This window comes from Bos indicus, chromosome 7 (genome assembly GCF_029378745.1).
Source record: "Bos indicus isolate NIAB-ARS_2022 breed Sahiwal x Tharparkar chromosome 7, NIAB-ARS_B.indTharparkar_mat_pri_1.0, whole genome shotgun sequence".
NCBI classification, from domain to species: Eukaryota; Metazoa; Chordata; class Mammalia; order Artiodactyla; family Bovidae; genus Bos; species Bos indicus.
The window spans coordinates 13,171,888-13,193,845 of NC_091766.1; the positions used below are offsets into that span (position 1 = coordinate 13,171,888).

Below are 21,958 nucleotides of genomic sequence, written 5' to 3' on the forward strand. Positions count from 1 at the left end.
AGGGACATATGGGATCTTAGTTCCCCAACAAGGGTTTGAACCCATGTCCTATGCATTGGAAGGTGGATTCTTCACCACTGGACCATCAAGCGGAGTCCCTATCCACTTTTTTTTTTTTTAGGATTCTTTTCCCATATAGTCATTACAGAGTACTGAGTAGAGTTTCCTGTGCTATACAGTAGATCCTTATTAGTTATCTATTTTTATGTATAAATATATATCATTTATCTATCTATAAAATAGATACTAGTTTATATAAAATAATGTGTATATTCCTGGAGAAGGAAATGGCAACCCACTCCAGTATTCTTGCCTGGAGAACCTCATGAACAGAGAAGCCTGGAGAGTCCATGGGGTCACAACGAGTTGGACATGACTTACGACTGAACAACAGTGTGTGTATGTCAGTCCCAGTCTCCCAATTTATCCCTCCATCCCCTTTCCCTATGCTTGATTTTGTTTTCCCTGCTTGCTGGTTGGAAGCTTTGGAGGATTCCCAAGGAATAAGCTATACATTGTTCCATATTTTATTTCTATTAGTTGGTACAATGTGGGAAAGAATAAATTAGTTTAGAGGGAGTACAGAGGACAGAAAGAAAAGAGGTTGAGAAAGTAAGACTAAAAGAGGGACAGAAGGTAAAGAAAAAGATGAAAAATATTTTCAGTTCAGTTTACAATGTAGATGTTATAGTGTTCTAAAAGAATGGGTTCTTGTACATCAATTATGTGTCCTATCACATGTATTTGTTCTTTTTTAAAAAAAATTTTAGTTTAAATTGGAGTATAGCCGATTAACAATGTTGTGATAGTTTCAGGTGAACAGTGAAGATACTCAGCCAGACATGCACATGTATCCATTTTCCCCCACACTCCCCTCCCATCCAGGCTGCCGCATAGCATTGAGCAGAGTTCCTTGTGCTATAGAGTAGGTCCTTGGTTATCCATTTCAAATATAGCAGTGTGTACCTGTCCATCCCAAAGTCCTTAACTATCCCTTCCCCCCCAGCAATCATAAATTCGTTCTCTAGGTCTGTGAGTCTGTTTCTGTTTTCACATGTTTTTTTGTTTTTTTTGTTTTTTTTTCTCATCAGACTCAGCCACAACATGGAAACCAAAAACCAAACAGATATAGCAGAATTTCTCCTCCTTGGTCTCTCAGAAGATCCAGAAGAGCAGCCCCTCCTCTTCGGTCTATTCCTGACCATATATCTGGTCACTGCGCTTGGCAACCTGCTCATCATGCTGGCCATTGGCTCTGACTCCCACCTCCACACCCCCATGTACTTCTTCCTCTCCCACCTGTCCTTCACTGACCTCTGTTTCAGCACCACCACAGTCCCCAAGATGCTTGTGAACATTGAAAGACGGAGCAAATCCATCAGTTACACAGGCTGCCTCACCCAGGTTTGTTTTGTCCTCTTATTTGCAGGCTTGGAAAACTTTCTCCTGGCAGCGATGGCCTATGACCGCTATGTGGCCATCTGCCACCCACTGAGGTACGTTGTCATCATGAACCCCTGCCTCTGTGGCCTGTTGATTCTACTCTCCCTGGTCATCAGCAGTGCAGATGCCCTGCTCCACACTCTGATGGTATTCCGACTGTCCTTCTGCACAGAGCTGGAAATCCCCCATTTCTTCTGTGAACTGGATCAGGTCATCAAGTTGGCATGTTCTGATACCCTCATCAATAACATCCTGGCATATTTAGTGACTAGCATATTGGGTGGTGTTCCTCTCCTTGGCATTATCTTCTCTTACACTCAAATTGTCTCCTCCATTCTGAGAATGCCCTCAGCTGGTGGGAAATATAAAGCCTTTTCCACCTGTGGATCTCATCTCTCTGTGGTTTCCTTATTTTATGGGACAGCTTTTGGAGTGTACATTAGTTCTGCACTTACACACTCTTCCAAGGAGACAGCAATAGCCTCATTGATGTACACGGTGGTCCCTCCAATGTTGAACCCCTTCATCTACAGCCTGAGGAACAGAGACATGAAGCAAGCCTTGCGGAAACTTATCTGAGGAACATCTTTTGTAGCTGTGTCACCTACCTTGTACTTGGGCTCCAGTACGAGTCAACAAACAAGAATAATAGGTTGGACCAAATGCCTGACTCTTACTTCACCAAAGTGCTGCAGTGGTGAAATTCCAAAATAACTAAAACACTTCAATTTAGGCTTGAAAACTGACTTTGCTCTTCTCTAATATTGAGATGTTTAAAATGTGTGTGAACTTTTTGATTATGACTTTTTGGTCAGGTTCTATCAAATTAAAACCTGAATTAGGCATTCTTTCTATAGTGATACTGAGGGGAATGTTTTTAGGAGAATGGTTGGGATAGAAAGAGGACACTGATTACAAAATATTGTAATTATGTGAAGGGATGGATATGATCATTATTCTGGCTGCAGTAGTAATTTCATTAGGCTTATATATCAAATTATCATGTTAATTTCCATTGATTATCTGTTTTACATAGCCAGTGGAAATTAACAGGACAATTTGATATATATACCTAATGGAATTATAACATTGATATATGGCAGAAATGAAACCAATATTGTAATGCAATTATACTTCAATTAAAAATAAGGGTAATTTAACTTGTCATGTTAAACAACTCAAATGAATATATATTTTTTACTTACTTATTTTATTTTGGCCGCACTGGGTCTTCGTTGCGGCCTATAGGCTTTCTCTGGTTGTGGAGCATGGAGCCAGTTGCCCTACTACCTGTGGGATCTTGGCTCTCCCAGCAAGAATTGAGCCTGTGTCCCATGAATTGGAAGGTGGATTCTTAACCACTGGACCACCAGGGACGTCCCAGTATGTATTTTTAAAAAGAGGTGGAGAGGAAAACATAGTGTCCTCTTAGCGTCTCGGGGTGAGACAATTAGTTAACATGAATTTGGGAAAAAAGAAGGAATTTATCAAACTAAAGTCCTTTTTTGTTTGTTTCATTTCCTGTGCAAAAGCTTTTAGTTTCTGGTAGCTTCCTTGTTTGTTTATTTCTTAAAGATTTTTTTTTTTTTACTCTCAGTTCAGTTCAGTTCAGTTGCTCAGTCGTGTCTGACTCTTTGTGACCCCATGAATCGCAGCACGCCAGGCCTCCCTGTCCATCACCATCTCCCGGAGTTCACTCAAACTCACGTCCATCGAGTCGGTGATGCCATCCAGCCATCTCATCCTCTGTCGTCCCCTTCTCCTCCTGCCCCCAATCCCTCCCAGTATCAGAGTCTTTTCCAATGAGTCAACTCTTTGCATGAGGTGGCCAAAGGACATAATTCAATCCAAAGTTCTCCAATGTGGAGAAAATGTATGTTGAATCTATTATGTGAAAATTGAGAAAAGGTGATAACAAAAGTCTAAAAAGGGAGTAGGAAGTCTGTGTATATTGACCACAGAGGAAAATCAGGTTGTGCTCTATAAAACTGAGGTGAGAAATTAAGAAACAGAAAACATTCAACAGTTCTAGAATTGCACCATGAAGGTTGAGTGTCAGAGAATTGATATTTTTGAACTGTGGTGCTAGAGAAGACTCTTGAGAGTTCCTTGGACAGCAAGGAGATCAAATCAGTCAATCCTATAGGAAATCAACCCTGAATATTCATTGGCAGGACTGATGCTGAAGCTGAAGCTTCAATACTTTGACCACCTGATGTGAAGAGCTGACTCACTGGAAAAGACTATCAAAGATAGCAGCCCCTGCTCACTGCAACTAGAGAAAATCCACATGCAACAAAGGAGACCCGAGCAGCAAAAAAAAAAAAAAAAATTAAAAAGAGGAAAAGATTGTCAGCCTTAAGAAGGAAAAAGGAAATTGAGCAAAGTTCACTTGGATACTTCAAATGCTTTTGTAGTTGTGGGATTTTAAACATTTTAACCTGTGCTAATTACTTAGCAGGGACCTTAGCCCCTGGTATAAAGGACTTGCTATTTAAGATGCTCACAACTGGATGAGAAAATGAGACTTTATATCTAGAATCTCTTACCTTCCCTACCACACACAAAACAGTGTATGAAATAAATACATGCACACTCTTTCCTGTCTAGCTGTAGGTCACATTTTTACTTGAAAGCTAATGAGAAAAGACACCATACTATTTCAGACTTTATATGAACAGTAGTAATTAATCTCCACAAATAGGTTATTAATTCTAGACTTATTTTTCTTTTCCTTTATTCTCTAGCTAGGTAGCCCAACGGGACCCATCCTGTCCTTCATTTCCAAGTTTTTATGACATATGCTAAGTTGCTTTAGTTGTGCCCAACTCTCTGTGACCCCATGGACTATAGCCCGCCAGGCTCTACTGTCCATGGGATTCTCCAGGCAAGAATACTGGCATGGGTTGCCATTTCTTTCTCTGGTTTTATGACATATATAGAATTAATTAATCCCCTGATACTCAGTAACTTGATCTGTTGTCTATTACCTTTATGTTTTGACACATCTTTCTCAGTTGTATAATTAGCACGTAATGTCAGGAAAATAAATATGAAAATCAATCATGATAGTCAGATCTTCTTCCTCTTTTTCTGTTGGGCCCCATTACAGACTGGGTGGCTTGGGTACTGGCCCTGCAGGAGTCCCTGGTTTATGTGCCAGGATCAATTCAATGACACTTCCACTTTCTGTGTTAAGACCCATGAGAATGTGCTTATTGATTGCCCAGAACAGGCAAGAGTTGATTCCCTAAATTCTAGTTGCTTTAATACATTTTTGCATTTTTCTTGAGAATCAATGGTTTTGAGAAAGTCTCCAAGGTGTGAACAGCTTATTAGTATACTAATGTTTAGAGATGAATGGACTTAGGCATATTTTCTTCATTAATGGGAAATTCTGCACTATGAACATGGAGTCAGCACAAGTAACCATAACAACATCAATCCTCTGGGCTAAGACTTTGACTCAGACAGCCCTGAGCATAACTGCGCTGCAGCACTTGCCGTGTGAATAAGTATGACATGGTGAAGATCCCACATGCCACAACGGAGACCTGATGTAGCCAAATAAATGAATAAATACTTGTGGACACAGCCGGGGAAGAAGAGAGTGGGACAAATGGAGAAAGCATCATCAACATATATACACTACCATGTGTAAAACAGATGGCCAGTGAGAAGTTGCAGTATAACACGGAGCCCAGACTGGTGCTCTGTGATGACCTAGAGAGGTGGTTTGGTGGGAAGGGAGAGAGGCTTAGGAGGAAGGGGACATTTGCATAATTATGGCTGATTTGCACTGTTGTACAGCAGAAAACCAATACAACATTGTAAAGCAATTTCCCTAATTGTATACCTATGGCTGATTCATGTGAATATTTGGCAGAAACCAACACAATTCTGTAAAAAATTATCCATCAATTAGAAAATGAATAAATATAACAAAAGAAAAAATAATAAAATTTAAAATAAAATTTAAAAGAGAATGCATGTTGATGTATAGCAAAACCAACACAATATTGTAAAGTAAAAAAAAAACTAATAAAAGAGAAATGAAATAATGCCATTTACAGCGACATGGATGGACCTAGAGACGGTCATTACCTAGAATTGTCATTATTGTTGTTGCTCTTAGTCACTAAGTCATGTCTGAATCTTGGGACCCCATGGACCATCAAGCTCCCCTGTTCATGGGATTCTCCAGGCAAGAATACTGGAGTGGGTTGCCATGCCCTCCTCCAGGGGATCTTCCCAACCCAGGCATCGAACGCAGGTCTCCTGCATTGGCAGGCAGTTTCTTTACCACTGAGCCACTAGGAAAGCCCAGAGATTGTCATACTGAATGAAATAAGTCAGGCAGAGAATGACAGATACTGTATGGTATCACTGGTATGTAATAGAAAAAATACAACAGACAAGTTAATATAACTAAAAAGAAGCAGACTCTCAGATATAGAGAACGAATTAGTGGTTACCAGCCGGGAGGGAGGGGCAATAGAGAGGTGGGGGGGATTGGTGGCCTAAACTATCGGGTATAATATAGACAACAGGGATGTATTTTGCAACATGCAGATTATAGTCAGCATTTTATAACAACTGTAAATAGTGCTTAACCTTCAAAATGTGTGGAAAATATAAAAATCACTCATTTAAATTTTCTCATGCTATCAGCTCAGTTCAGTTCAGTCGCTCAGTCATGTCTGACTCTTTGTGACCCCATGAATCGCAGCACGCCAGGCCTCCCTGTCCATCACCAACTCCCAGAGTTCACTCAAACTCACGTCCATCGGGTCAGTGATGCCATCCAGCCATCTCATCCTCTGTCATCCCCTTCTCCTCCTGCCCCCAATCCCTCCCAGCATCAGAGTCTTTTCCAATGAGTCAACTCTTCGCATGAGGTGGCCAAAGTATTGGAGTTTCAGCTTTAGCGTCATAAAGTCTGACACTGTTTCCACCGTTTCCCCATCTATTTCCCATGAAGTGATGGGACCGGATGCCATGATCTTCGTTTTCTGAATGTTGATCTTTAAGCCAACTTTTTCACTCTCTTCTTTCACTTTCATCAAAAGGCTTTTTAGTTCCTCTTCACTTTCTGCCATAAGGGTGGTGTCATCTGCATATCTGAGGTTATTAATATTTCTCCCGGCAATCTTGATTCCAGCTTGTGTTTCTTCCAGCCCAGCGTTTCTCATGATGTACTCTGCATAGAAGTTAAATAAGCGGGTGACAATATACAGCCTTCACGTACTCCTTTTCCTATTTGGAACCAGTCTGTTGTTCCATGTCCAGTTCTAACTGTTGCTTCCTGACCTGCATATAGGTTTCTCAAGATGCAGGTCAGGTGGTCTGGTATTCCCACCTCTTTCAGAGTTTTCCACAGTTTATTGTGATCCACACAGTCAAAGGCTTTGGCATAGTCAATAAAGCAGAAATAGATGTTTTTCTAGAACTCTCTTGCTTTTTTGATGATCCAGTGGATGTTGGCAATTTGATCTCTGGTTCCTCTGCCTTTTCTAAAACCAGCTTGAACATTTGGAAGTTCACGGTTCACATATTGCTGAAGCCTGGCTTGGAGAATTTTGAGCATTACTTTACTAGTGTGTGAGATGAGTGCAATTATGCGGTAGTTGAGCATTCTCTGGCATCAGCTTTCTTTAGGATTGGAATGAAAACTGACCTTTTCCAGTCCTGTGGCCACTTCTGAGTTTTGTAGTGATTTGTTTATGGCATAAATATGACTGGACAAAATAACACGGTTTAGTTTAGGAAGGATAGTGAGGGATGGAACAAGAAGAGGAGAGATGTAAAGAGCAATCGTGAGATGATAAATTCTAATTTCAGGGAAGAATTCATGTTCTGAAATGACCACTATATCTTGCATATGTATAGAAACAGAAAGAGGAAACAAATTTTAGTACATTTCATTCTGATTCACTAATGTCACTTCCCTACTTTTTCTCCTGTCTCACAATATCACAGTTTATTTCTTCTAGAAGCAAGGGGCATTTGCATTGGGACACATACATACACATGCATATAACCACAGATGCACACACATACTCATACATGTGTATTAAAACAGCTTAACACAATGCCAAGAGACACAATAAAGTTAAGACTGTAGTTGCCTCAGAATGGAAGGGCAGGAATGGAGGAAAATAAAAATGGAATATTGTCTCTATGCAAAATGTTTTGTTACTTTGAGAAGAGAACTGTTTCGCCTCTGCATTCGCCATATCCATTTTTAACCTTTTGATCTCCAGGGAAATTCTCATTTGATGATTATGTCTTCTGATAATTTACCCGCTTATTTTATTTCAAGGTGATTTTATTTTCTTATGCACAGGTAAAAAGAAAATGGAAGGAATCCTTGAGGCTTTGTTTTGTTGTTTAGTTGCTAAGTCGTGACCCCATGGACTGTAGCTGGGGCTTCCCAGGTGGCGCTAGCAGTAAGAATTCACCTGCCAGTACAGGAGGCACAGGAGGGGCGGGTGTAAACCCTGGGTGGGGAAGATCTCCTGGAGGAGGAAATGGCAATCAGCTCCAGGATTCTTGCCTCGAGAACCTCATGGACAGAGGAACTTGGCAGGCTACAGTCCATAGGGTTTCAAAGAGTCAGACGTGACTGAAGTTACTCAGCAAACATGCACACACACATTATATTACTATATGATCCAGGAGTCCCACTCCTGGGTCTATATTTGGAGAAAAACATGGTTTATTCAGAAAATAAATTTTAGGTAGAGAATTAAGTATCTCCTTGTCAGTAGATACTTTAAATAAGTGAATTAAATTGTCTAATCTGAAGGACAGAGATTGGGAAAAGGATAAAAGAAACCTGATGTGGATATGTGTGATTTATAAGAGACTCACTGTAGATCCACAAACACAAATAGATTGCAAATGGAAGAATGGAAAAACGTAGGTAAATCATTACCAAAAGAGAGTTAATATAGTAATAATGTAGACTTTAAGTCAAAACTGTTAAACTAGACAAAGAAAGATAGATAGAAATAGGTAGCAGCCAGATAGGGATAAAATGGTTAATAATCAAGATTATAGAACAATTAGAGACATATACACACCAAACAATAGTGCCTCAAAATATGTGCCGCAAACTTGACAGAAGTGAAGTGAGAAATCCAAATTTCTACACTAACACTTACAGATTTTAATGCAAATTTTCAGCAAAGGATAGTAACTCTGGATAAACAAAAAAAAGACACAGAGGGCTTACAAATGACTATAAACTAACAAAACCCAAGAGACACACAAACACTGTGCTGTGTGCTTAGTTGCTCAGTTGTGTCCGACTCTTTGCAAACACATGGACTGTAGCCTGCCGGGCTCCTTTGTCCTTGGGGATTCTCCAGGCAAGAATACTGGAGTGGGATGCCACGCCCTTCTCCAGGGGATGTTCCCAACCCAGGGATTGAACCCAGGTCTCCCACATCACAGGCAGATTCTTTACTGTCTGAGACACCAGGAAAGCCCTATATAAACACTACACTCAACAAAAGCAGAAAGAACAATCTTCTCCAGTGCACGTAGAACACTCTTTCGATAATTTACATCTTAGGCCACAAAGCGAGTATCAATAAATTTGAAAATATTGAAATCATACAGTGTCATTTCTGACTACAGTGGTGTGAATCTAGAAATAAATGAGAATGTGTGTGTACATGCTAAATTGCTTCAGGTGTATTGAACTCTTTGAGGCCCCATGGACTATAGCCCACCAATCTTCTCTGTCCATGGGATTCTCCAGCCAAGAATACTGGAGTGTGTTGCCATGGTCTTCTCCAGGGGATCTTCCTGACCCAGGGATCGAACCCTATCTCCTGCATTGAAGGCAGCTTCTTCACTGTCTGAGCCACCAGGGAAGCCCTATATAAGAGAATAACAACTAGAAAACACACAAATGTGTGGCAATTAAATAACACAGTCCTGAAAAGGCAATGGTATCTTACTGATGAGTTTTCTCAAAGCTTCCTTCATGTCCCTGTTCCTCAAACTATAGATGAAGGGGTTCATCATTTGAGGGACAACTGTATAAATCACTGAAGCCACTGCAGTCTGCCTGGAAGAATTGACAAGAGCAGAACTAATGTACACCCCCAAGCCTGTGCCATAGAATAAGGACACAACTGAGAGGTGAGAAACACAGGTGGAAAAAGCTTTATACTTTCCACCCACTGATGGCATTCTCAAAACTGAGGAGACAATTTGAGTATAGGAGAATATGATTCCACACACAGAAACACCACCAAATATACTAGTTGCCAAATATATCAGGATATTGTTAATGAGGGTATCAGAACATGCAAGCTTGATGACCTGAACAACTTCACAGAAGAAGAGAGGGATTTCCAGGTCTGTGCAAAAGGTCAGCTGCAACACCATCAGGCTGTGGAGCAGGGCATCCACGATGCTAATAAACAAGGAGAATAGAATCAGCCAACCACAAAGGCGAAAGTTCATGATGGCCATGTACCTCAGTGGGTGACAAATGGCCACATAGCGGTCATAGGCCATTATTGCAAGGAGAAAACTTTCCAAACTAGCAAACACCAGGACAAAGCAGAGCTGGGTGAGGCAGCCTGTGTAAGTGACGCTCTGATTCTGCGTTTGGATGTTCACCAGCATCTTTGGGATCGTGGTTGTGCTTAAACAGATATCAGTAAAGGACAGGTTGTAGAGAAAGAAGTACATGGGGGTGTGGAGGTGGGAGTCAGAGATGACAGCCATGACGATAAGCAGGTTTCCCAGAGTGGTAACCAGGTAAATGGACAAGAACAGAATGAAGTGGAGTGGCTGCAGTTCCAGATCCTTTGTCACTTCCATAAGAAGGAATTCTGAAACTCCTGTTTTGTTTCTGGGTCCCATGTTGTGGACAAATCTGGTAAGAAAGATGGAAACAGACAACACAATCAAATGTGGGTTTTATGCACCAGCAGGAAGCAAAACATTATCATGAGATGAGATGGAGATAAACAGAAGACTAAGAAACGTGTCTTCTGTATGCATATTATTTCTATACTTTCTTAAAAAACTGCAGCTGATATAGCAGAATGTCATCCATTGTTAATTCCCATAAGGGCTTAATGGGTAGTCACTATTCATACTGTATTTTAGAAATAATTTTATTTCTGTTTATTTTTGGCTGTGCTGGGTCTTCCTTGCTGCGTGGGTTTTTCTCTAGTTGCAGCAGGAGGGGTCCACTCTCCAGTTGTGGTGCACAGGCTTCTCACTGTCGTGGCTTATCTTGTTGCAGAGCATGGGCTCTATGGTGTGTGGGCTCAGCAGCTGCAGCTCCAGGGCTCTGGAGCACAGGTTCAATAGTTGTGGTGCATGGAGCTTAGTAGTTCCACAGTGGGTGGGATCTTCCTGTATCAGGGATCAAACCCATGTCTCCTGAGTAGGCAGAAAGATTCTTTACCATTGAAGCACCAAGAAAGCAACTACATTATTTATGCTATACTACTTGGTAATTTTATAGAGAGAAGCAGACTAAGGAGGCAACTGAACATTGTGTCTCGATCCCCAGAGACCCCAGAGTCAAGCAACTGGAGTAATACATAGGCGAGCACCTAAGCACACATGTCAGGAATCAGGAATGGGAAAATAAGGTGAACTTCACCAGACTTCCTGCCCACCCACTACCCACCACCACAAGATCGCAAGCAAACGTCAGACAATTTTATAACAGTCATCCTGTTTTAAGAGACGCAGATTTCAAATATAGCAATGTGTACATATCAATCCCAAAATGGGGTTCTTCCTTCCATTCTTCCCCACTGGCAACCAGAAGTTCGTTGTCTAAATCTGTGAGTCTATTTCTGTTTTGTAAATAACCAACAACATCCTTTTCATACTGTTCATGGGGTTCTCAAGGCAAGAATGCTGAAGTGGTTTGCCATTCCCTTCTCCATGGCACCACGTTTTGTCAGAACTCTCCACTGCAACCCATCTGAAGATATTAAGAAGAGGTGGCAAGAATAGAGAGAAGAGCTATGCAAAAAAAAAAAAACCAAAACTTAATTTACCAAGATAACCTCAATGGCATGATCACTCGCTGTTAAAGTGCTGCACTCAATATGCCAGCAAATTTGGAAAACTCAGCAGTGGCTACAGGACTGGAAAAGGTCAGTTTTCATTCCAATCCCAAAGAAGGGCATTGCTAAAGAATGTTCAGACTACTGCAAGAACTTCCAGATGTTGAAGCTGGATTTAGAAAAGGCAGAGGAACCAGAGATCAAATTGCCAATATCTTTTGGATCATAGAAAAAGCAAGAGAATTCCAGAAAAGCATCTACTTCTGCTTCATTGACTATGCTAAAGCCTCTGACCGTGTGGAACACAACAAACTGTGGAAAATTCTTAAAGAGATGGGAATACTAGACCACTTTATCTGCCTCCTGTGAAACCTGTATGCAGGTCAAGAAGCTGCACTTAGAATCAGACATGGAACAACAGACTGGTTCCAAATTGGCAAAGGAATATATCAAGGCTGTATATCATTACCTTGCTTATTTAACTTATGTGCAGAGTACTTCATGTGAAATGCCAGGCTGGATGAAGCACAGGCTGGAATCAAGATTGCCAGGAGTAATATCAATAACCTCAGATATGCAGATGACACCACCTTTATGGCAGAAAGCAAAGAGGAACTAAAGAGCCTCTTGATAAAAAAAAATAAATAAATAAAGAGCCTCTTGATGAAGGTGAAAGAGGAGAATGAAAAAGTTGGCTTGAAACTCAACATTCAGAAAATGAAGATCATGGCATCCGGTTCCATCACTTCATGGCAAATAGATGGAGAAACCATGGAAACAGGACAGACTTTATTTTCTTGGGCTCCAAAATTACTGCAGATGGTGATTGCAGCCATGAAATTAAAAGACACGCTCCTTGGAAGAAAAGCTATGCCAAACCTAAACAGCGTATTAAAAAGTAGAGACATTACTTTGCCAACAAAGGTCCATCTAGTGAAAGCTATGGTTTTTCCAGTAGTCATGTATGGATATGAGAGCTGGATTATAAAGAAAGCTGAGCACTGAAGAATTGATGCTTTTGAACTGTGGTGTTGGAGAAGACTCTTGAGAGTCCCTTGGACATCAAGGAGATCAAAACAGTCAATCCTAAAGGAAATCAGTCCTGAATATTCATTGGAAGAACTGATGCTGAAGCTGAAACTCCAATACTTTGGCCACCTGATTCGAAGTGACTCATTGGAAAAGACCCTGATGCTGGGAAAGATTGAAGGCAGGAGGAGGAGGGGATGACAGAGGATGAGATGGTTGGATGGCATCACCGATTCAATGGACATGGGTTTGAGAAAGCTCCAGGAGATGGTGGAGGACAGGAAAGCCTGGCATGGAGTTGCACAGAGTCAGACATAACTGAGTGACTGAACAAGAATGAGGTCCTACAGTATAGCAAAGGGAACTCTGTTCAATGTTATGTGGCAGCCTGGATAGGAGGGGAGTTTGGGGTGGAGAATGGATACATGTATATGTATGGTTGAGTCCATTTGCTGTCCACCTGAAACTATCAGAACAGTGTTAATCAGCTATACTCCAATATAAAATAAAAAGGTAAAATAAGAGTTGTGGACTTCAACTCAAGAGGAAACAGTCTTGATTATGGGACAGCATGAATACAATACTAGTACATGAAAGGTGTTTGAATACTGGTGCAAAGTCTAAGGAAACATGAGACAAACATGACGGACAGTCAGGCAGGAAGCTTCTGGATAGCCTTGTTCTAATCATCTGATGCATGTTCTTTCATCACAGATAAACCATAGTGAGACACCTGTCCTCATTTCCAAACCTTACTGAGGGACATTAGGTTACCTGAGTGGCATCACAGTGGAATGGTGGTTGACATTTCTGCTGAGTGTTCCATCTGTATTCAGGAAGGGCAGAGGAACTGAGTGAGCCACCAGGCTCCTGGGCAAGAAGGGTCATCTATGGAAGGAGGCTCAGGTGTGTTACTGCTTTTCAGGGAAAGGACTGTTGAATGGGGCGGTCACAGGCAGAGCACAATCTCTGTACTCCCTAGAGGTTCAATTTCCAAAGCTCCTCATTAGTCAAGCAGTTTTATTATCACTGTGATCCCAGGACTGTCCAAACCCTTAGAAACCGAGGATACAATTCTATGATGCTATACTATACTATATATATAATCTTATAATAAGTTATTTTATTATATTTTATATAATTAATTATAAAATATATGCTATATATTACACAAATAGCATATTTTAAAGCATAGTTGTTAGTGTAAAAAACAACACAAAAATTTCAGGGTTTATCTCTCCAAGAGTCATTAAATGTTTTCTGATCATAATCTTAACTGTGTGTATTTTACACAATTGAATTGCAATATATTCTCTGTGACAATCCTGTCTCTGATCAATTACTATATCCCAACCACCTTTTCTAATTTATCAAAATGGCTTCAATATATATTAATAGTTTTCTTCACTTTCTGTCTCTATGTGTGCTCAGTCATGTCCAACTCTCTGCGACCCCATGGACTGTAGCTGGCCATGCTCCTCTGTCCATGGGATTATCAAGGCAAGAATACTAGAGTGGGTTGTCATTTCCTCCTCCAGGGGATCTTCCTGACCCTGAGACTGTACCCTCATCTCCTATGTCTCCTGCATAGCATGTGGAATCTTTACTGCTGAGCTATGGAGGAAGCCTTTAGCTGAATGGTGTGCTACAATAATTAAGACCTATTAAATTGGTATAGGTGTAAATATAAGACTTGTTGATGATAATATTGAGCCCAGAAAAAGACCAGAACATAAATGGACAGTTTATTCAGGGACATAAAAATGAATTTGGATCCTTATCTCCCATCAAGGCAAAACTAAATTCTAGAAAGAGTATTGTTTCAAATGTAAAAGCTAAAATGGTGAGTCTCTCAGATTGAAGTAACCTTGGGTTTTATTAAAAAATATCTAGGGAGCACAAACCATTGTGGAAAGTATTGACAAATGCACTGCATTAAAACTAAGCACTTGGGTTCATCCCATCACTCCCCAAAAGCCTAAAAAAAATCCAAAAGTAATAAACACATGCAAAAAGAAATTTGCAGTGCATACAACTTAAAATAATAACCTGGTGATACAAAGTCATGTGAATCAATTGGAAAAAGATAAGCCACTCAGGAGAAACACCACAAACAGAAACTTAACAGGAAGGAAATAAATATCTGAAAATTCTATCAATCATTTAATAATAAGATATACATGAATTATTAAATCATTTTCATACCCATTAGGCTGTCAGTGTTCTTGAAAATGTGTTGATGATGATATAGATCATCAGTAGTTTCCAATGTCAATCTTAAAGGAAACCAACCCTGAATATTCATTGAAAGGACTGTTGCTGAAGCTGAAGCTCCAATATTTTGGTCACGTGATGCAAACAGCCAACTCATTGGAAAAGATCCAGATGCTGGGGAAGACTGAAGGCAGAATGAGAAGATGGTGTGGAGGTGAGATGACTGGATGGCATCACTGATATAATGAACTTGGGCAAACTCTGGGAGATGATGAGGGACAGGGAGGTCTGTCATGCTGCAGTCCTTGGGGTCATGAAGAGTTGGACATGACTGGGAGGCTAAACAGCAACTTTCCAGTTCAGTTCAGTTCAGTTGCTCAGTTGTGTCTGCCTCAGTCGTCTCTGACAGATTTCCAATATATGTATAAATTTGTTCAAAAGAAGACTTATTGTAACCACACAAAGGAGACTCGGTATCTCTAATACCCAATATTTCCATCCCAATTACACAACACTCTCATTTACACCAGACACATATAAAGTACTATTCAAAATGATTTATTTATAACACCAGAAAACTAGTTACAAAGAAACAAAATTTCCAGCAGTATCAGAAAAAACATGTGTTTTGAAAAGATACTACATATGACTTACAAGTCCAGAGTATTGGAAATGAGTTCATTTCTGCTGCGTAAATACTATTTATTTTATTAAATGACGCAGATTAGAAAAACAAGCTGATAATACAACACGAAGGAAAACTAACCTAATTGCTAAAGAAAGTAGTAAAAATATGTGAGAATAGTAAGTTTCCAAATTATGAATAAAAGCACATCATGGAACCCAACGATATTAGTTAATTTTATTGAGTCCTTTACTACATGTCAAGTTGTCCGAGGTGTTTTTAATGCTTGTGGGGGTGGAATTCAAAGGGGAATTGCACTGCATATAGTCAGGCTTAGGCTCTCAAAATAAGCATTTTCTCCACCTTGAGGATGAGTTTCAGATGGGACATTTGATCCTATTCATGGTGAAGAGAATGAAGGGTGTATGTTGCAGATGACTCCATGCATTATTAAATATTAAGACACATAGGACTGAGTCAGTTTTCTGTTTCTGGTAAACATTTTGTGATATGATGCCTGCATGTGTTGCAGCCGTCTTGGCTCACAAGGGTAACTACTGCTCCCAGGTTAAAGACACCATCTGGAGGAGCAAATGACTTTTCTCTACATTCCCCAGTTCTGAAGCCTTTGTATTATAAGACAGCATTGTTTTGGCACATTTGAATCAGGGTTACTTTATCTCAGTAAAGATGAAAGCTTCCTCACTGATCAAAATTGAAAGTCTTGTAATCATCCCTAACCACTGAGACAGCAACAATATAGCAATTACAGAGGTCAGAAAACTGAGTTGTGGTGGGTGTTGGTGTTGCCATGCACACATACAGTTTATCTGTGGTGGGTATCAGGAATGAGTGAGTTGGAATTTGCAAGAACAGCTCTCCACATGTTTTACAGCAGGCTTGACCATGGGATGCAGTTCTGTTGTTGTTCAGTCACTAAGTTGTGTCCGACTCTTTGTGACCCCACGAACTGAAGCACACCAGGCTCCTCTGGCCTTTACTGTCTCCAAAAGTTTGTTCAAATCTGTGTCCATTGAGTCAGTGAGCCTATCTAACCATTTCATCCTCTGCTGACCCCCTTCTCCTTTTGCCTTCAATCTTTCCCAGCATCCCAACTCCAGTGAGTCAGCTCTTCCCATCTGGTAGCCAAAGCATTGGAGCTTCAACTTCAGCATCAGTCCTTCCAATGAATATTCAGGGTTGATTTCCTTTGGGATTGACTGCTTTGATCTCCTTGCAGTCCAAGGAACTCTCAAGAGTCTTTTCCAACACCACAGTTTGAAAGCATCAATTCTTCGGTATTCAGCCTTCTGTACGGTTCAAGTCTCATATCTGTACGTGACTGTTGGAAAAACCATTTGTTATCGTTCAGTCATTAAATCTTGTCTGACTCTTTTAGACACCATGGACTGCAGCATGCCAGGCTTCCCTGTCCTTCATATCTCCTAAAGTTTGCTCAAACTCATGTCCACTGAGTTGGTGAAAAAGCATAGCTTTGACTATATAGATCTTTCTCAGAACCAACCAAGAGATCAGGCAAAATCAAGGCTCTATGTCCACAAATTTATTAGATCCTCTCCCTGACATATCCAAATTTTCCACATTTCTTCTTTTGATGTTCCATTAATATCAGTATATCCCTTGTCTCCATTAGCTTCTTAAGGAGTGCATGGAGGAAAACAAGACTAGGAAATGGGACTCATTTGTGAAACATCACTGAGCCAAGGAAACAGGAAGTTGGGTTTCAACCTCAAGTTAAAATTCCCTTAGCCACTATGTTACCTAGTCATTTTAGAATAAGTTGGTGGGACAAGAGTCAGGCTTTCTGGTTCACCTGACATTCTGTTACTCTGGTTCATTCTAGAAATGCCAGTACAAAGCACAAGAGACAATCACAGAAAAGAAGTCCTAACGATGAGTTTTCTCAGAGCTCCTTTCATGTCCCTGTTCCTCAGGCTATAAATGAAGGGGTTCATCATTTGAGGAACAACAGTGTACATCATTGAAAGCACGGCAGTGTTTTTGGAAGAGTTAGTAAGATCAGAACTAATATACATCCCAAAACCTGTCCCATAGAATAAGGACACAACTGAGAGGTGAGACCCACAGGTGGAAAACGCTTTATACTTTCCACTTGCTGATGGCATTCTCAAGACAGAGGACACTATCTGAATATAAGAGAAAATGATTCCACACACAGGAATACCCCCAAATATGCTAGTTGCCAAATATATCAGGATATTGTTAATGAGGGTATCAGAACATGCAAGCTTAATGACCTGAACAACTTCACAGAAGAAGAGGGGGATTTCCAGATCTGTGCAAAAGGTCAGCTGCAACACCATCAGACTGTGAAGAAGGGCAACCACGATGCTAATAAACAAGGAGAATAGAATCAGCTGGCCACAGAGGGGGAAGTTCATGATGGCCATGTACCTCAGTGGGTGACAAATGGCCACATACCGGTCATAGGCCATTACTGCGAGAAGACTATTTTCCAAACCAACAAAGACTAGGATGAAGCAGAGCTGGGTGAGGCAGCCTGTATACGTGATGCTCTGATTCTGTGTTTGGATGTTCACTAGCATCTTTGGGATCGTGGTTGTGCTTAAACAGATGTCAGTAAAGGACAAGTTGTAGAGAAAGAAGTACATGGGGGTGTGGAGGTGGGAGTCAGAGATGACAGCCATGATGATGAGCAGGTTTCCCAGAATGGTAACCAGGTATATGAACAGGAACAGAATGAAGTGGAGTGGCTGCAGTTCCGGATCTTCTGTCACTTCCATAAGAAGGAATTCTAAAATTCCTGTTTTGTTTCTGGGTCCCATGTTGTGGAAAAATCTGGTGGGAAGGATGGAAACTGACAACATATCAAATGTGGGTTTTCTGCACTAGCAGGAGGATCACAAAAAGGCAAACACTATCTTGGGATGAGATGGAGACAGAGAAGAATAAGAAACATTCCTTCTGAATACATATTATTCCGTTACTTTTTTAAAAAACTGAACCTGATACAGCAGATATCATCCATTGTTAATTCCCATAGGGGCTTAAGGGGTAGTCACTTTTCATAATACCCCAACTATACTATTTAGATTATTTGAGACATTTGGTAATTTTCTAAAGAGAGACTAGGGAGGCAGTTTTATATTCTGTCTAGATTCCCCAGAGAACTCAGAGCCAGGAAACTGAAATAATACATAGGTATGTCAATAACCTTGATGTCCTTTGGACAGCAAGGAGATCAAACCAGTCAATCCTAAAGGGAATCAACCCTGAATATTCACTGGAAGGACTGATGCTGAAGCTGAAGGTCCAACATTTTAGCCACCTGATGTGAAGAGCCGACTCCTTGGAAAAGACTCTCATGCTGGGAAAGATAGAGGACGGGAGGAGAAGGGGGCAACAGAGGATAAGTTGGTTGGATACGATCACTGACTCAATGGACATGAATTTGAGCCAACCTCAGGAGACAGTGAAGGACAGGGAAGCCTGGCCTGCCGCAGTCCATAGTGTAGCAAAGAGTTGGACACGACGTAGCGACTGAACAATAATTACAAATGTCAAGAATCGAATGAGAAGATAAGATAAACTTTACTGAACTTCCTGTCCACCCACCCCATACCCCAACAAGATTACAAATGAATGTTGGAAACATTTTAATAGTTATCCTATTTTAAGAAATGCAGATTTGAAGTAGAGTGTGTGTACATATTGATTCCAAACTCCCTAACAGTCCCTTCCTCTCATTCTTCTGCCTTAGCAACCATAAGTGTGTTCTCTAAGTCTGTGAATCTGTTTCTGTTTTGTAAATAACCATAAGGTCCTACTGTGTACCATAGGGGCTCTGCTCAATGTTATGTGGCAGCCTAGATGGGAAGGGAGTTGTGGGAAGAATGGATATATGTATATACATGACTGAGTCCCTTTGCCGTCCACCTTAAACGGTGACTACATTGTGTGTGTGTGCGTGTGGCCATGCTCAGTTGGGTCCAACTCTCTTATGACTCCATGGACTCTAGCCTGCCAGGCTCCCCTCTCCATGGGATTTTCCAGGCAAGAATACTGGAGTGGGTCACCGTTTCGTTCTCCCGGATATCTTCCCAACCCAGAGATGGAAACCATGTCTCTTGCGTCTGCTGCGTTGCAGGTGGATTCTTTACCACTGTGCCACCTGGGAAGCCCATTAACCGGCCCTACTCCAGTATAAAGTACAAAGTTCAGAAAAGGGGGGTGCAGATTTCAACTCAAGAGGAAATGGTTTTGGTCATAATAGAGTGACTACAACATTAGTCAATGAGAGGCATTTGAGTACTGGTGCAAAGTGCAAGGAAACTTGAGAAGAAAATGAGAGACAGGCAGGAGGCCTGGAGTAGCTTATTTCTAGTCATCTGATGTATATTCTTTCCTCATAGCTTCCTCTGGATAAGTATAGCTAGACATCTGTCCTCATTTCCAAATCTTACTGAGGGACATTAGGTTACCTGAGTGGCATCACAGTGGAATGATGGTTAACATTTCTGTCGAGTGTTCCATACAGATCTGTATTCAGGAGGGGCAGAGGAACTGAGTGAGCCACAAGGCTCCAAGGCAAGAAGGGTCATCTATGGAAGGAGGCTCAGGTGTGTTACTGCTTTTCAGGGAAAGGACTGTTGAATGGGGCGGTCACAGGCAGACCACAATCTCTGTACTCCCTAGAGGTTCAATTTCCAAAGCTCCTCATTAGTCAAGCAATTTTATTATCACTGTGATCCCAAAACTGTGCCAATCCTTAAAGACCAGGGATATAATTCTATAATGCTTAGTATATTATACTAATCTATACTATATATAATCTGTTAACATAATAAGCTATAATATTATATTTCATATAATTACTTATAAAATAATACTATGTATTACACAAATAACATTTTTTTTTTTTTTAGTGTTTCATTTGATATTTATTAGATAAAAAGATCTCAGGACTTGGTCTTTTGAGTGTTGAATACAGAAGTCAATTTCTCTTCTCAAACTTTAAGTCAAACAGTAGAGAGGGAGGTTCAAAATACACAGTAATATTCCGGGAAAGCAGCTCTCTGGAAGTAATCCTGCCTTTTAGCAATTGCAGATTTCTCTGGTATAAATACTCCTGCTGCTGCTGCTAAGTCGCATCAGTCGTGTCCGACTCTGTGTGACCCCATAGACAGCAGCCCACCAGGCTCATCCATCCATGGGATTTTCCAGGCAAGAGTACTGGAGTGGCTTGCCATTGCCTTCTCCAACAAATAACATTTTAAAAACATGCCTGTTAATGTAAAAAAAAAAAAACCACAAAAATTTCAGGGTTTCATGTTTCCTGAATCTTAATCTAGACCATGTGGTTTTCACACAAATTTTATTCATTGCAATATATTCTCTATGACAATACCATCTCTGATCAATTATTATATCACTGCCATCTTTTCTAATTTATCAAAATAGCTTCAATATGTGTTAATAGTTTTCTTCACTTTCTGTCTCTGTGTGTGCTCAGTCATGTTCAACTCTTTGTGATCCCATGGACTGTAGCCTGCCAGGCTCCTCTGTCCATGGGATTAAGGCAAGAATAGTGGAGTGGGTTGCCATTTCCTCCTCCAGGGGATCTTCCTGAGCCAGAGATTGAACTTGGGTCTCCTGCATTGCAGGCAGATTCTTTACAATTGTGCCACCTGGGAAGCCCATTAATTGCCTCTACTCTGGTGTAAAATAAAAAGTTCAAAAAAGGGAGAACAGATTTCAACATCTGAGCCATCGAGGAAGTTCTTTAGCTGAATGGTTTGCTACAATAATTAAAACCTATAAAATTGGTACAGGAGTAAATATGACTTGCTGATGATAATGTAGAGTCCAGCCTAAGACCACACATAAATGGACAGTTTATTCAGGGATAGAAAAATGAATTTGGGTCTCTGCCTCATATCAAGGCAAAACTAAATTCCAGGAAGGGTTTGTTTCAAATATAAAAGCCAAAATGATGAATCCCTCAGATTGAAGTTACCCTGGGATTTATAAAAAAACATCTGGGAGCACAAACCATTATGGAAGGTATTGACAAATGCACTCCACTAAAATTAAGCCCTTGCGTTCATACCCTGTTCCCCCCCAAAAACCTAAAAAAAACAGAAAAGATATCCAAAAGCAAAAACACGTGTGAAAAAAATTGCAGTGCATTCAGGTGAAAATAATAACCTGGTGATACAAAGTCACATGGATCAATTAGGAAAAGGGAAGGAACTCAGCAGAAGTACCACAAGCAGAAATTTAACAGATAGGAAAGAAGTATATGAAGATAATATCAACCATTTAATAATAAGACACACATGAATTAATGAAATCACTTTTATACCCATTCAGTTCAGTTCATTCAGTTCAGTTGCTCAGTCATGTCCGACTCTTTGCGACCCCATGAATCGCAGCATGCCAGGCCTCCCTGTCCATCACCAACTCCCAGAGTTCACTCAGACGCATGTCCATCGAGTTGGTGATGCCATCCAGCCATCTCATCCTGTGTAGTCCCCTTCTCCTCCTGCCCCCAATCCCTCCCAGCATCAGTCTTTTCCAATGAGTCAAC

The 21,958-nt window shown here is 40.7% G+C and overlaps 3 protein-coding genes across 3 annotated transcripts; 1 reads left to right on the plus strand and 2 right to left on the minus strand.

Moving 5' to 3' along the window:
* Window positions 1–1,104: 1,104 nt before the first annotated feature.
* Window positions 1,105–2,022, plus strand: LOC109561183 (olfactory receptor 7G3-like). The gene has a single exon (XM_019963578.2). The coding sequence runs from the start codon at window positions 1,105–1,107 to the stop codon at window positions 2,020–2,022; it is 918 nt and encodes a 305-aa protein (XP_019819137.2).
* Window positions 2,023–9,375: 7,353 nt separating this feature from the next.
* On the minus strand, window positions 9,376–10,329 carry LOC109560907 (olfactory receptor 7G1-like). Its single transcript, XM_019963363.2, has one exon. It carries the CDS (start codon window positions 10,327–10,329, stop codon window positions 9,376–9,378), a length of 954 nt encoding a protein of 317 aa, XP_019818922.2.
* Window positions 10,330–17,258: 6,929 nt separating this feature from the next.
* LOC139183893 (olfactory receptor 7G1-like) lies at window positions 17,259–18,194 on the minus strand. The gene has a single exon (XM_070792194.1). It carries the CDS (start codon window positions 18,192–18,194, stop codon window positions 17,259–17,261), a length of 936 nt encoding a protein of 311 aa, XP_070648295.1.
* Window positions 18,195–21,958: the final 3,764 nt, after the last annotated feature.